The 14,152-nt window shown below is 36.9% G+C and overlaps 3 protein-coding genes across 5 annotated transcripts; 2 read left to right on the top strand and 1 right to left on the bottom strand.

Moving 5' to 3' along the window:
• Positions 1-228: 228 nt before the first annotated feature.
• LOC126786101 (mitogen-activated protein kinase kinase 6) lies at positions 229-3,784 on the top strand. Of its 2 annotated transcripts, none has more exons than XM_050511825.1 (8): positions 229-474; positions 780-858; positions 1,398-1,532; positions 2,101-2,325; positions 2,434-2,616; positions 2,778-3,001; positions 3,096-3,141; positions 3,239-3,784. In XM_050511825.1, the coding sequence occupies exons 1-8, from the start codon at positions 392-394 to the stop codon at positions 3,329-3,331; spliced, it is 1,068 nt and encodes a 355-aa protein (XP_050367782.1). In that variant the 5' UTR covers positions 229-391; the 3' UTR covers positions 3,332-3,784. The 2 variants fall into 2 exon arrangements, with proteins under 2 accessions (XP_050367782.1, XP_050367774.1); XM_050511817.1 differs by having other exon boundaries at positions 231-474; positions 780-864; positions 3,239-3,777.
• A 1,301-nt stretch (positions 3,785-5,085) lies between these two features.
• On the top strand, positions 5,086-6,054 carry LOC126804982 (protein OXIDATIVE STRESS 3-like). The gene is made up of 2 exons (XM_050532064.1): positions 5,086-5,514; positions 5,636-6,054. The coding sequence occupies exons 1-2, from the start codon at positions 5,381-5,383 to the stop codon at positions 5,868-5,870; spliced, it is 369 nt and encodes a 122-aa protein (XP_050388021.1). The 5' UTR covers positions 5,086-5,380; the 3' UTR covers positions 5,871-6,054.
• A 240-nt stretch (positions 6,055-6,294) lies between these two features.
• On the bottom strand, positions 6,295-12,092 carry LOC126804981 (arginine--tRNA ligase, chloroplastic/mitochondrial-like). 2 transcript variants are annotated; one of them, XM_050532062.1, is made up of 18 exons: positions 11,969-12,092; positions 11,684-11,754; positions 11,435-11,568; positions 11,265-11,340; positions 11,048-11,149; positions 10,734-10,949; positions 10,208-10,288; positions 9,885-9,968; positions 9,697-9,801; positions 8,865-9,043; positions 8,630-8,714; positions 8,275-8,458; positions 8,010-8,079; positions 7,448-7,517; positions 7,158-7,247; positions 6,849-6,917; positions 6,629-6,730; positions 6,295-6,536 (listed from the first exon to the last, which is right to left on the bottom strand). In XM_050532062.1, the coding sequence occupies exons 1-18, from the start codon at positions 12,066-12,068 to the stop codon at positions 6,426-6,428; spliced, it is 1,929 nt and encodes a 642-aa protein (XP_050388019.1). In that variant the 5' UTR covers positions 12,069-12,092; the 3' UTR covers positions 6,295-6,425. The 2 variants fall into 2 exon arrangements, with proteins under 2 accessions (XP_050388019.1, XP_050388020.1); XM_050532063.1 differs by having other exon boundaries at positions 11,684-11,758; positions 11,969-12,087.
• Positions 12,093-14,152: the final 2,060 nt, after the last annotated feature.

Raw genomic sequence — 14,152 nt, 5'->3', positions numbered from 1 at the left:
CTTCACATTTTCAAGTTGGTGGGCAATGTTCATAACTTCATAAATATATCAGCTCGTCACAATGTTCATAACTTCTCCTTAACCTTCTAGTAGACACATCAAGATCACATCTCTCATCTTAACCTTATGATCAACGGTCAGATCCACTAGATAAAAAGTTGTATCATCATAAAACAATAGAACCGTCTACACCAGATCGAACCGAAATAATTCAAGCTTTGTATTATTTGCAACGGAAACAACAAATAATTCTATATAATTTTCGCGGTCTTCATCATTTGAATTTCTCTGTTTCTACTTTCACTCCAACTTAATCAAAACCCTCTCATTTCCCCAAAATCGAATACCCAATTTCGTTAGAAACCCAATTAGGTCAAAAAACCCGATTAGGATGAAGACTAAGACGCCATTGAATCTGAAGAAGCAGCTCAAGCTCTCTGTTCCTGCTCAAGAAACCAACATCACCTCATTCTTGTAAGTACCCAAAGATTCCATCTTTCTTATAATCTTTCCCCAAATTTCCATTCTTGGATAGCATAAAGTGACATTTATGGAATGAAATTAAAGAAAAAATGGTATCTTGGGTCTTTGATTGTACTCCTGTTCTGGGTTAGGGTTTTAATATGGTAATTTCATGATTGGGGGATTGATGGATTTGATTGAATAAGGGTTGTAATTAACTTTCTTGTTTTGATGGGTTTGAGTGGAAAGTTTGATTCTTGTTTGGGTTTTGTGGGTTTATGGAATTTTTTTTTCTGAGTCAAGGCATTGAATTTCAGGACTGCCAGTGGTACATTTCATGATGGGGGTTTGCTTCTGAACCAGAAAGGGTTGCGGCTTACCTCCGAAGCGAAAGAGGTTCGAGTAAGTTTAACTTTGATTGTGGTAAAGAGAATTGACTTCTGGATTGATAATTTGATGTATTCAGTTAACCACCATTATCAGTCATATCTGCTTTAAATTGCGTGTTACTTTTTCTCTGTGATGGATTTTGGTGACTGATTACCCATTTGATCATTTGATATACTCCCTTCCCACATAGAGATTAGGAATTGAAAGTGATGGAATTCAATTGTGAGGGCATGGGGGCACGTTCAAGTAGTGCTTAGCTTTATAAGCTGTGTATTGCTTTAGGCAAAGAATGTAAACTTGCCACACTATTTGACTCTTTAGTGTTCTTGGGTGCATAAGAAGTCTGTTTTTATGCCACAAACGAGTTGGTCTCACATTCTTAAGTTGCAGGCTGCACTTCTTGTGTTTTCTTTTGTATCCATCATGAATACATGCTTAAGGTGATTAGTTTTCATCTGCATATGGTGCAGGAATTTGTTTTACAATTTTTTCTATATCCTCCTATGTTTGCCTTTTCATTACCTTTTTCTGGTGTATCTGAACAGCCTTCTGATAATAAGGAGCTCAATGTTGAACTTTCCTTGGAAGATCTTGAGACTATCAAAGTGATTGGGAAGGGAAGTGGTGGTGTAGTCCAACTTGTCCGCCATAAATGGGTTGGAAAACTATTTGCCTTGAAGGTCAGTATTAGAAATCATAACTGTATTCCTACCTTTGTCTGCTTGTCTTTTCCGTGTCAAATTGAAAAGAAAGTTCAATTTAACCACAAGGCCTATGTGCAGGTAATCATTGTTCTAATTGATCTGGGAAAAGGTTTATATCGTATATATATTTTCTTCTTGTTTTTTGGAAACAACATTTTCTTAAAAGTACAGTAATGTAGCAATAGGCCTTATTTTGGTAACTCCTTTTAGTCGCAACTAATTGAATTTCCAAGTCATGATCCACCCTTCCAGAAAAGCTCATGAGATTCTTTTGTTGCATGTGGTGCAGAATATAGATGCTTCTTAGTTATGGCTGTATGGGTTTTATAGAATTCTAATATTTGTGGTCTACTCAGTTCTCTCATCTTAATATCCTTATACTCACATGCTATTTTCCCTTGCTATACTGTCTCCTCTAATCACATCTGTGCTCCGGGAGTACTCACATGCTATTTTCCCTTGCCTATACTTTCTCCTCTAATCACATCTGTGCTCCGGGAGTAAATGTATCACTAGGAATTCTTTCTTTTTATATGTTTTGCAGGTTATTCAGATGAACATACAAGAGGAGATTCGTAAACAAATTGTGCAGGAGCTAAAAATAAACCAAGCAGCACAATGTCCACATGTGGTGGTTTGCCACCACTCCTTTTATCACAATGGGGCAATTTCTCTTGTGTTAGAATACATGGATCGTGGATCTCTTGCAGATGTAATCAGACAAATTAAGACAATTCTTGAACCATATCTTGCAGTCGTTTGTAAACAGGTACATGAGTCCATCACTTCTCATCGCATGTGAAGACTAAGTTCATTTGCAACATTTTGAAAAGTTATATTTTTCTCTTGGCTAATAAGATCTATACTTATGCATCAGGTTTTACAAGGGCTTGTCTACTTGCACAATGAAAGACATGTAATTCACAGAGACATAAAACCATCCAATCTGCTAGTAAACCACAAAGGGGAGGTCAAGATTACTGATTTTGGTGTGAGTGCTTCACTTGCTAGCTCCATGGGTCAGAGGGATACATTCGTTGGTACTTACAATTATATGTCGGTATGTAATGATTCTTTCTATTTCTCTTCCTTTCACTGCTAGGAGTGCTAGCTCCCAAGACTAAAATTTAGATGCTTATTCTTAAGCTTGCAACATGTTACATTGCAGAATCTGTGTTACAATGAGATTTACCTTTTCAGTTTTTTTTTTTTTTTTTGCAGCCAGAGAGAATTAAAGGAGGCACTTATGACTATAGCAGTGACATTTGGAGTTTAGGCATGGTGATACTTGAGTGTGCTATTGGGCGGTTCCCTTACATGCAATCTGAAGATGAACAAAGCTGGCCAAGCTTTTATGAGCTTTTAGAGGCAATTGTTGGAAGCCCACCTCCTGTTGCTCCACCAGATCAGTTCTCTCCCGAATTCTGTTCTTTTGTGTCTGCCTGGTAATCCCATGTCCATGCATTGATTGCATTCTTCACCTCTGAAATGGATAATTTACAGCAATGTGACCTTTCCTATTTCCCTTTGCATTTGCAGCATACAGAAGGATCCTCAACACAGATCATCAACTTTGGACCTTTTGGTTAGTCAGCTAGTGTTCTGTTTTTGTTCATCTTTTAAAATTTAGCTACTTTGCCTTTCAGTTGAAATCTGACAGCAAATTCATTTTCTTCTTTCAGAGTCACCCATTCATCAAAAAGTTCGAAGACAAGGACATTGATCTTGAAATTCTGGTGGGTAGCCTGGAATCTCCTGTAAATTTTCCCAGATAGATCATCCTAATGATCCTATAGTTCTTGTGGAAACAAAATGCAGGTCTTATTTCTACTGTTACAATGTTATATTTAGTTACCGCTGTGTGGTTTTTTCACTTTCACAAAGTTACAGCTCCTATATTAACCTGCTGTATCAAGATCTTACATGCATATACCTAGTGTTTGCCATTTTTGATGTCACAGAAATGAGATTTCCCTTTTTATTTTCCATATTGAAGCGCACCCTTTTTGAACTTTTTTTTGTATTTGGAAGAATATGTATAATGGCCGACGTTATATGGATGTAGTTGAAGGAATAAGAGAGACACAGAGGGTGGTGTGACGGGGTCAAACCGGCAGAGGTGGGTTTTCTGTGGGCACTAAACTGTAGGCATTTATATACCAAGGTTTGGACCTTGAGAGGTCCAAGTCCTACAGATATGGGATAAGATTACAAAGCATGAATCTTTAAGAGGGTAAGATTTACAGTAAGCAGAAGAAGATGATGAACCAGCAAGCATGTGGTGGCAGTTTGAGTACCCATCAAGACCTAATATAAAACACTACTCCACTCCAATCATCATGACCTGAGCCTTTGTCAACCTCCTTATCTTTATTCTCTTTTCCTTCCTTAGCAACACTATTATTCGAGATAATTATATGAATAATTTCGTTATCAAACCAAACCCTGGAATTTTTATTACACTTCAGCCACTAGTTTCTATACTAAGGGACAGCATATCCAAGATTTCACATTACATTAAGCTTTCTCATTATATTAAGCTTCGTTACTATTTTTCAAACATCTTGGTCTGTGATTAATTAGGGATTCCATACTGTGGTGACGATGGCCAAGATCTAATGATCAAAATAATTATGGCATGAAAATGGATGTTGCAGCTAGATACTTTAATAACACCCTTAGATGATAACGTTTTTCAAATTTTAATAATTAAATTCAATCACGAGAAACATGAGAAATACGATAAAATATCGTAATTATCTCTGATTTTAACATATGAAGATAATATTAGATTCGTAATTTTAAAATTAAATTTTTAATGGTTGAAGAAGACCAAAGGGAACCAACACAACAATGTTGCAAGCATCGTTCCAACCAAGGCTCCTAAAACTTGAACCAATTGTAGAATTTTATACGAGGTATATGCTCCAAAACATTATAAAGTATTCGGATTATCCTTACATCAAAGATCAAAGAGGACAGAAGGAAGCAACACAATGCAGGCCAGCCAGCATTGTCCCAACCAAGTGGGGAAACAATGTTATGTCTTGGTAAAAGTTTATGTCAAAAGACAAATGTGCAATTGTAGATAATCTTAGAGCCACTTTGGATTATACTCCATTAGCCAAAAACCCAAACCTTTTCCCTTTATTTATTTACTTCTTCATGCCATAAAACATGGGAATATGCTAATCTGTCAAGGCTTTATGAGGCAAAAGTTCATATAAGATGGCGACCTCAGTTTAAGAAGAAGAAGAGGGAGATAGATACTTAGATAGAGGAGACGGTGACTCGGATATGGATGCCTTCAAATTTAGGCCTTATCCTCATTTCTTGTTGTATGGGAAAGCAAGTAAATTTAGGCCATAAGGATGTGATAAGTATTAAGTGATAATGACAAATTCTGGGATAAGGGGTCGGTATACAAATTTTATTTTATTTATAGAAATGATGATAACGGAATACTCAGTGTTATCCATTGGTTCATTATTAAACGGAAACGCCACCAAGTGTTTTATCCTATTCCCATCAGGCATATATTTCCTATATATATATATATATTCCCTTGGAAACCAACCTGAATCGGAAACCATATGTTCTAAAGCTTCCAGAGTTGTTCAACGCCAAACTTAGATATTCAATTTCTTCTCGTTCAGTTGTTCCTATTCTTCCTCTTGTTCATCTTCCTTCTTCACGGGTCTTCAAGAAGCTAAGGTTGTCTGTGCTCATAATTGGAAAGAAAGTGAGATTGGTTATCACGGTTTTGAAGATAGCTGGGTGTGATCAAGGAAGACTACCCTCAAGATATTTGTGATTCAAGATCCATGGACTCCATGGAGTCATCCTCTTCGTGTTCGTCTTCATCTGATTTGGTTGATGATGCATCTTCTTCTTCATCATCTTCTTCAAATGGACCTCTTTATGAATTGTCTGAGCTCATGGTTCATCTTCCTATAAGGTAAACAATAACCTATATAATCACATATGCTTATTTCTTTCTTGATTTCCTATTCATGATTCATCAGTACTTTTTATTTTGGTTCTGTGTTCTAAATTTGTTGCGTTTTGATTTTATGCAGGAGAGGTTTATCAAAGTACTATCAAGGAAAGTCGCAATCTTTCACATCGCTGGGAGGAGTGAAGAGCTTGGATGATCTTGCAAAGAAGGTGGCAGCTCCTTATAGAAGGAAAAGGAAGCCATGCAAGAGCTATGGAGGTGGTTTAGATAATGGTCACAAATCTTATAATACTAGTCCCAAAGCCATTATCTCAAAGAAAGCTATTTCAAGGGGTTCTTTCTTATATTCCAAGTAGTAATTTCCAGAGGAAATGATGCCTTCTTATTACAAAGAAGCATTTCTCTCTTCTTATCTGGGTTTTTTCACTTTTAGTATACCCAGTTGTACGTAGTTGTTCCATCTGGAACACAAGTTGAGGATTTACATTTTCAAAATGTTATGGCGGGTCATTTGTATAGTGAAATTCCATTGTTTCTTTATGTAAGTTTGAAAGTTTCTGACTTAACCTTAGTTCTTAAAGCCTAGATGTTTGTTATTTCTGGTGGATTATCTGATTACAGAATTCCCAGAAGTTCTCAAAACAAAAGAAAGAACGGAGAACCTCTTGGGAACGATTGACCAACCTGATCTGTTTAAGACGAGAAGATCCAAATCACAGATGCTTTAGTTTTAGGGAGTTTGCAACATATTTTGTATTTCTGTGCTGCATTTCATCAAAATAGTCGTTCAACGGTTTTACAGTGAAAATTGGATTAACAAGAGTTCAAAATCCCTAAGTTTAAGCAGGCTGTAGAATCATATCGTACACCATTATATCTTTGGAGATTTAACTGTGGACTGGGTGAACATATTACATCTTGTACACTGCTTCAATTCCGAGAAGATGAAAGCATTTCCTCATGACTATGCCTGTTGCTTCACAAAGCAAGAGTCGACTCGTTTCCTCAGCCACACCGATAACCTACCAGGTTTACAATGTACCAAAATTATGTAAGATTTTGCTGATACTCATCGCAAAAAACTATTAGGCAACTAAGCATAGATAATAGATACCTTGCATTCTGAATAGAACTTTCCGCTGAAGATTTCTGATAAATTATACAGGTATTCACACAGGACGCTTGGCAAGAGATTCGTGCAAGCCTCCTCCACGGTCTACAAAGTGAGAGCAAGAAATGTGAAAATAAGAACCATGCATACCAACAGCAGAAACCAATCAAGATGAGAGAGGTCATAAAGGCGGCAATGAGTTCCATCTGTGTCATGTTCATACCTCAGAGAACTTCAATAAGTGAAGCGCCAAATCACGCTCGCCTGCATGACCCAGCACAATTTCTCCCGTCTGGATTAAAAAAAAACATTTGAAATCAGACCTTTATAGCAAGGTGTCATATATCTGTGTCAAGTGTCTTAATACATATACATAAATGAGACAAGTGTAAAAACTAAAGACCTACATTTATAGAACAAGTATGTGGGCACAAATGCCTAAATAAATGAGATGTGTATGTATATATGAGTCCAGGACTAACAAAGTAGATAAAGAGAGATTGGTTATGTAACATACTGCAGCTGGACTTACCCTTTTCAATTCATCAATGTCTTGACCCGATTTTCTTATTATCGAGCAGATCCGAGCATGCATGTATAGCAAGTAAACAGCAGTGTTACCCTGACATATAGTTTTGGATCATTAGTACAAATATAGTATTAGTGGAACAATATAAACAACTAGCTTCAAGAACTCTACAAGATTCAGAGCTCCTACGTTTAGTATGACATTCATTTAGAAGCTAGCTGATTCAACATCAGATTAGATATCTTCCAAGGAACACATATTTTAATAAAATTACTATAGAGATGTTAACGCACCTTATCATTAAGCATTTGATCAAAATCAAAAGTGTAATTGGTCAATCTGTTGTTCTTCAGATCAGCATACCTGTCAAAACATATTATCAGAAAAGATGGAAGAACCAAACACCAAATCAAGCATCGAAAAAATAAATAAATACATACATCTGAGACTCATCGTATACTGACTACAACTAATAGAATCAGCAGAAGAAACTAATCATCTCCAACATATTTTTATAATATCATAGCAATGTTCTAATGAAAATAGAAACTCTCAATACTATCTGAAAGAGAAATAATATTTCAGAGGGCAATCACAAAGTTGTATTCAAGTATCTAAGTCAAAATCTTTTTATACTACTTAGTTAACAACATATGCAGGACTAAATCTTAGGCAGTCAAGGGTAAAGCAACACCACACAAAGTTAGATAACCTCGAATGTGAAGTTCCAAAAATCGTAGGAAGAAGTTACAATTCATGCTCTTGCATAATAATATGGTTATATTCATTAGGAGGAGAAATAAATTATTATTGTATCAAAAGGATTATAAGCTCTTCAAAGTTCAGACAGCTTACTTCACAGCGCCATAACCAACGGCCACTGCAGTTTGCTCAAGCTCATCTTCACTCCAGTCTTCACCCTTACCTGGTTATGATTAAAGAAATACTTACCACTGTCAGAAGCTTGACGTGTTTAGAAATAAGCAATCAGAATAAATAAGAGAAAACATCCATTTGGTATAACTGTAGTGATATTTTTGCAAATATATGCTAGAAAAGATGTGTTTGAAATTATGAAGAAGATATCAGGAGAGCTAGACTAAGTCCTTCTGTATCATACCACGCTCGACAAGACTGGTTTTGCTTCGGCTCTTGGCTTCATCAAGTAAATCAACTAATCTAACTACATCAGAAGAGCGAGTTCGGAATCGTTTGCCATCTTCTCCAAGAACAAGACCAAAACCAACATGGCTAACTTTAGGGTATGAGCCATCAACTGGAAGCCAACCAGAAAGTGTAGCGGCCTGAAAACAGAAAACCAAAATTATGTTCAACCACATAACTACAATGAAATATCCCCATACCTTAGAAGGTAGGAGGAACATGAGCTTAATTACAGCTTCAACTTTCAAGGATATCGACCAACAGCTAAAAATCAGGGTCTGCTGAAACACGTAATCGTTTTTGCTGTATACCTTGAAAAACATACTAAAGTGTTGCTGCTGGCCAACATCAGTAACATATATGATCCATTCAGCTTTCTCCTCATTAAGGCGGTACCTGTATATAACAAGCAGCATTGTCAGTAAGGATGACAGCATGATTAGGCATATCAGACAGAACGGGAGTGATGCAATATGAGTGACTGGCTAACTGCTCTCAGACATATGCTCCAAAATTTCATTGTATATCAAATTAATTTTTACGAACCAAAGAGCTGCCAAATCAGTGGAAGCGTAATTATAACTGCCATTGCTCTTCACAACTATAAGAGGGATGTTAAAACCCTCCAGATGGATTACACGTGCACCCTCGCTTTCCACTATTAAACCTTGGTCAGTCAACTTCTTTAAAACCCCAGGGATATATGGGTTGTAAAAGCTTTCTCCCTGCCAGAAACATAGTACACATAACGTCAGTGCAACACAAGACAGTTTAGCATATTACATAACAGAGAATAATCTTTGTGCATTTCCAAACTTAATGAATTAAATGTGATTCCATTATTTGTTGTTTTCTGTGGTCATAAAAGTGACGTTCAAGCATACCAACAAAGTATCCAGAAATACACTCAAATAAACATTGCATATGCACATAAATTACCTTCTGGTCAAAGTTACCTGATAATCCAAAGCACATTGCATATGCACAAGCATAAATTATTTATCTTCTTAACAAAGTTATGTTAAAGCCCAAATATCCCCTACCCTTCCAACTCAAACAGCCCAAATAGGCACTATTTCCATCACTAAAAAGAATATATGTGAACTTTCGTCCCCATTGTCTCACAGGATTATTTCAGCAATACATCAACTTGTTATGATCATACAGTAATAGTTAGAGCCTAAAGGAGAATTAATTTCAGTAATTGCACCTAAGCAGAACCAAGAGTACACATATCATCTAACCATGAGAGGAAGGCAAGAAAAACATAAACCATGTATTGAATTAGGAAGAAGAACCCTATTTTCAATGCAATATTTGCTTCATAGAAAAAGAAAGAATATTTAAAAGCTACATGTCAAAGTAACCTGTAACTAACCTTTTCCTCTAACTGAGTTCCAAGGCGTTCATAGACCATTTGAAACTCTCTACGGCTGACATCACATATTTGAAGCCATGCCTCACGGTACTTGGGAGTCCCACCCTGCAGATAGAGTTGCATCAGAAACTTACTAACCTTATGGACAAAGAGATCAACTTCATTACAAAAGAGATCCAATGAAACACCTGAAGGGATACCACTGCAGCTTGTGCTCTCTCCTTGAAGGCTGGATCCTCATCAAATCTCTTTTTGGATTGCTTATAGAAATCCTATCAAAATGCATTTAAATTATAACCAGTACCAATCACTTCATTTTATTTCTAATTCATCTTGGCTAGACTCTAGAGCATTTTGTGGTTATAGCAATACTACATAATATAGCGCGGTATTTAACCAAGGCTTCATCCAAATATGTATCCAGTTCATTACTTGAGGTTTGACCCAAACTGATGAAACATAGGAAAGATGTGACTTAATGACAAGAGAACTAAGAAAATACTTTACTCACCTGAAGATCACCGATTTCCATTTTATTAACATCATCCACGTCCGGAAATTTTTCGAATAGGAATTGAATCAACATGCCAAACTGCAATAACCATACAAGGTTGTTGAACAACATAAGCAATTATATAGTAATAATAATAACAACAAACAAAGAGACCAAAAAATTTCCTGATGGCTTCCCTCCTATTACATCCTGTACTTCCAATGTCAGAAGGTTCCAATATTAAACTAATGAAAGGTCCCAGAAAATAGCATGTGATATGCATACAGTACTTGGTTGCATATATGTATAATCCTATAGTACACAAGAGAGGCACTGACTTAATAGTTAAGGTTAATCAAGAAGTGTCTGGATTATCTTTGCTGATGTTACAGATACAAGACAGTTATCCCCTCAAAAGAAAACAAGCTCTGGGGAATCACAACAGACAAGAAACCGCAGCTTATTTACAGAGTCTAAGGATGCCTTACAATGATCCGTTCCCAATACCATACACATGTTATCACTTATCAAAATCTACATTTACCTGTGTTCCCCAGTCACCAACATGATTACGGCGAAGAACTTCAACATTGGAATACTCAAGCATACGGGCTAGCGTGTCCCCAATAATTGTAGATCGCAAATGGCCAACATGCATTTCCTTGGCAATGTTAGGTGAGGAAAAGTCTACAATAGCCCGTTTGATCTGGAGCTGTGGTGCCCATGTTTCGATCCCATCAATAAGCATCTTTTGCAAGCTCTGAATATACAACATATTCACAGTTACAGATACAATAAAGGAGTAACACATCGATATAAGTGAGTATGTGACAAAGGTCAGATCATCTTTAACAATACCTTAGCCATCCAATTATTCGACAACTCAATATTAACAAACCCAGGCCCTGCTACTGTGCAATTCTCTATTATTTCAGATTGAGGAAGATTTCCCCTGATAGCCTACAGAAATTAAAACATCCAATCATTACTGCTATCAACTCAAAGTCTACACAAAAGCCATTATCGCCAAACACAAAACTACTCAAACTTAAAAACTGAAGCTGAATGTGAATACCTCCCCAACAGATCTAGGATTGTTGAATGCAGTTCCCTTTCCCTTAATCTTAGACCATATGTCCATGGCATTGTTACTGCAACAAACAAAAACACCTTAATCCAACACCTCCATTATAAATCTGTACAAGGCCCGAATCAAAAACAGAAACATCTTCAACAATCAAACACCATTGATAGTCTCCAAATCGCCCAGCTGATGGAACAACAACCGGCTCGACATTCACATCAGGCACGACTGTTCTAATCGAAACTTCAAACAGCTTTCCTAATTGCCACTTCACACTCGGCACATTCCCTCCACCCTGAGACACAAAAACGAAATCAAATTCAGCTTCGAAACACACAAACACAAACACATCGAAAACGAATCTCGCAAGCTCAAATTTCAAGAAGAAGAATCAGAAAAACTAAACTCACAGCTGCCATGGCTGGCACTGAACGCGCCTTAGTTGCAGAAACAAGCTTCCTCGATGACGCCTTCAACAATCCTGTCTAGTTCCATATATCAAATTTCAAACTAGAAGCTAAGAAATTACTATAAGAATCGGTATAAACCCTAACCCTAACGAACAAAGAGTAAAGCGCTACGAAATTCTCAGTATCCAAGCATAGTAGAAAAGCATGCGTAAGGAAAAGTAGCGGTAATGAGATTAAATAGGGAGACTCATAGAGAGAGAGAGAGAGAGAGAGTTGAGAGGTTACCGGCGGCGGGGAGAGACGGCAGAGAGAGACGACTGAGAGAGAGAAACGGCGAAGATGAAATCGGCGGCGGGAGAATGAGGTTTATGGAGGACCCTAACATTGCTTCTCTTCAATTGCCTTTATTTATTTTGTTGTATTTTTTTTTCTTTTTTTTTCCTTTTTCCGTTCTCTTTTTACGGTTAGCTTCGTTAATACTCGCCAATGAGTCGTCGCCATGTCATCAAAGGGGGAGGGCTAAGGGTCCCACACGGGTTGAACGGGCTGAGAAATTGAATTCTCCTGGACTTTGGACTTGGGGTGCACGGAAAGCCCAGTCAGCCCTAGTCCACTGTTTTGTTTTGTTTCCTCTGCTCTTTTTTTAAAGGAAAAATGTCATTTAGTACAAATTTGGCATCCTCTTTGCCCATTTCAATGACAAATAAGTGCCCCAACAAATGTTGCAGCTGCAATTATAATAAAGGACAACTTGAAACACTCTCCACCCACCAAAATGTACCCATTTCAACACAAGATAACTAAACATTTGTCCAATTAATATAAAAACTATTGTTTGTATATTTTTTAGATTATTTTAATATTATCAATCTAAACATTTATAGAGTGAGGAAGTTGATGAGAGAGATCACGTTTCCGGAACCTTGCTAGACACCGAGGTCCGATCACCGGATTCTGGTCCACGTCGTCTGACTCCGTCCATCGGTCGCCAGAAAAAAATATTGACCCTTAGTAATCCTCATTAACAAATTATTGACACTCATTAACTCCCAATAACAAATTACTGACATAGTAATCCTCAATATTAAATTACTAACCTCCAGTAACAAATTACCCAGTAATTCCCAATAATAAATTACTAACACCCAGTAACACATGTTATTGACCCAATAAAATAATTATTACCCTCAATAAGTCACATGAAGTGATCATTTGGAAGAATGGTTCAATTACATAAAACTAGCCTTGTAATTATGCGATGCATGTGTTTTGATTGCACGGGTTATATAATTTTATTTGAAGTGTATTCTTAAAAGACAATATTTTTATGTAATTTTGTTTCATATGAAAGATAATTTTAATAAAACACATTAATAAAACATTAATATTTTTACATAATTATTCTTCTGTCTATGCAGAGATATACTTGAAAGTTCACAATTTGTGAAGCTTTTGGTGCTCCCTTAATAGTAGTAGAGATAAACAACAAGAACAAAACCAGAGGCAGAGAAACGAATTCAACTCAACCAAATCATTAAGATTCTACACATATGATAAAGAGTAGCCATCAATATTTATAGGCATCTTGAAATGCATGATAGGGGTACACCAAGCAAAATGGAACATAAGCAATAGACCAACAAGAAATGGGAAGGCAGTTCTCTGCTCTTGCATTCGCCAAGTCTCTTGAGCTCCCTGACATTAGTGAGAAATGCAACCTTACCGGCCATCCTTAGAACAAGCAAACCATGTTTCACCTGCCACCGAATCTCTTCCACCCAAAACCTCGTCGTTGTCATCATCATCATCATAATCCCACTAGGAGGGATAGGAAGATTCCACATTTTATTCAGAGTAGGAGCACAAGAATGAGCAGTAACAGAAGAGGAAAGAAAGGAAGAAGCTGACTTGATAGAGAAGCAACCATTACCATTCGGCCCCAAACAAAATAATCTTCAGTGGGATAGAAAGGAATAGGAATTTGCTTTGATAGAATTGACAACATCAATAGAAAGAAAAGAAGAGAGCTTATCAGCAAGCCAAGAACCATTACACATATAATTAGCAACAGTATCATTCAAGTTGATACGGTATTTCAAATGATCAAGAACTAGATTCAGAAGATGACAATGAAAGCACCAGTTGAATAACCAGAAATTAATAGTCTTACCATTACCTACAAGGCTACAATCCATCTCAGACCATCCAATAAAACTTTTCTACAGTCAAGAATACATTTCCAAGCAGTAGATCTATGGCCAGTTTTTTTGACATCAAAGAAGGAATTTTGCTTTCACAAGCTTAACCCAAAAATTGCTAGAGTCAGTCAAAATCTTCCGAGCAAGCTTAGCCAGAGCTGCATAATTAAAATGGTTAAAAGGCCTAATCCCTAAACCACCTGCGTTTTTAAGGGTACGAACAGAAGACCATAGGATGAGAAGAAGCAGACCCCCAGAAAAAGTCCCTAGC

This window comes from Argentina anserina, chromosome 1 (genome assembly GCF_933775445.1).
Source record: "Argentina anserina chromosome 1, drPotAnse1.1, whole genome shotgun sequence".
Lineage (NCBI taxonomy): Eukaryota > Viridiplantae > Streptophyta > Magnoliopsida > Rosales > Rosaceae > Argentina > Argentina anserina.
This window is presented reverse-complemented; position numbering and strand designations above follow the sequence as displayed.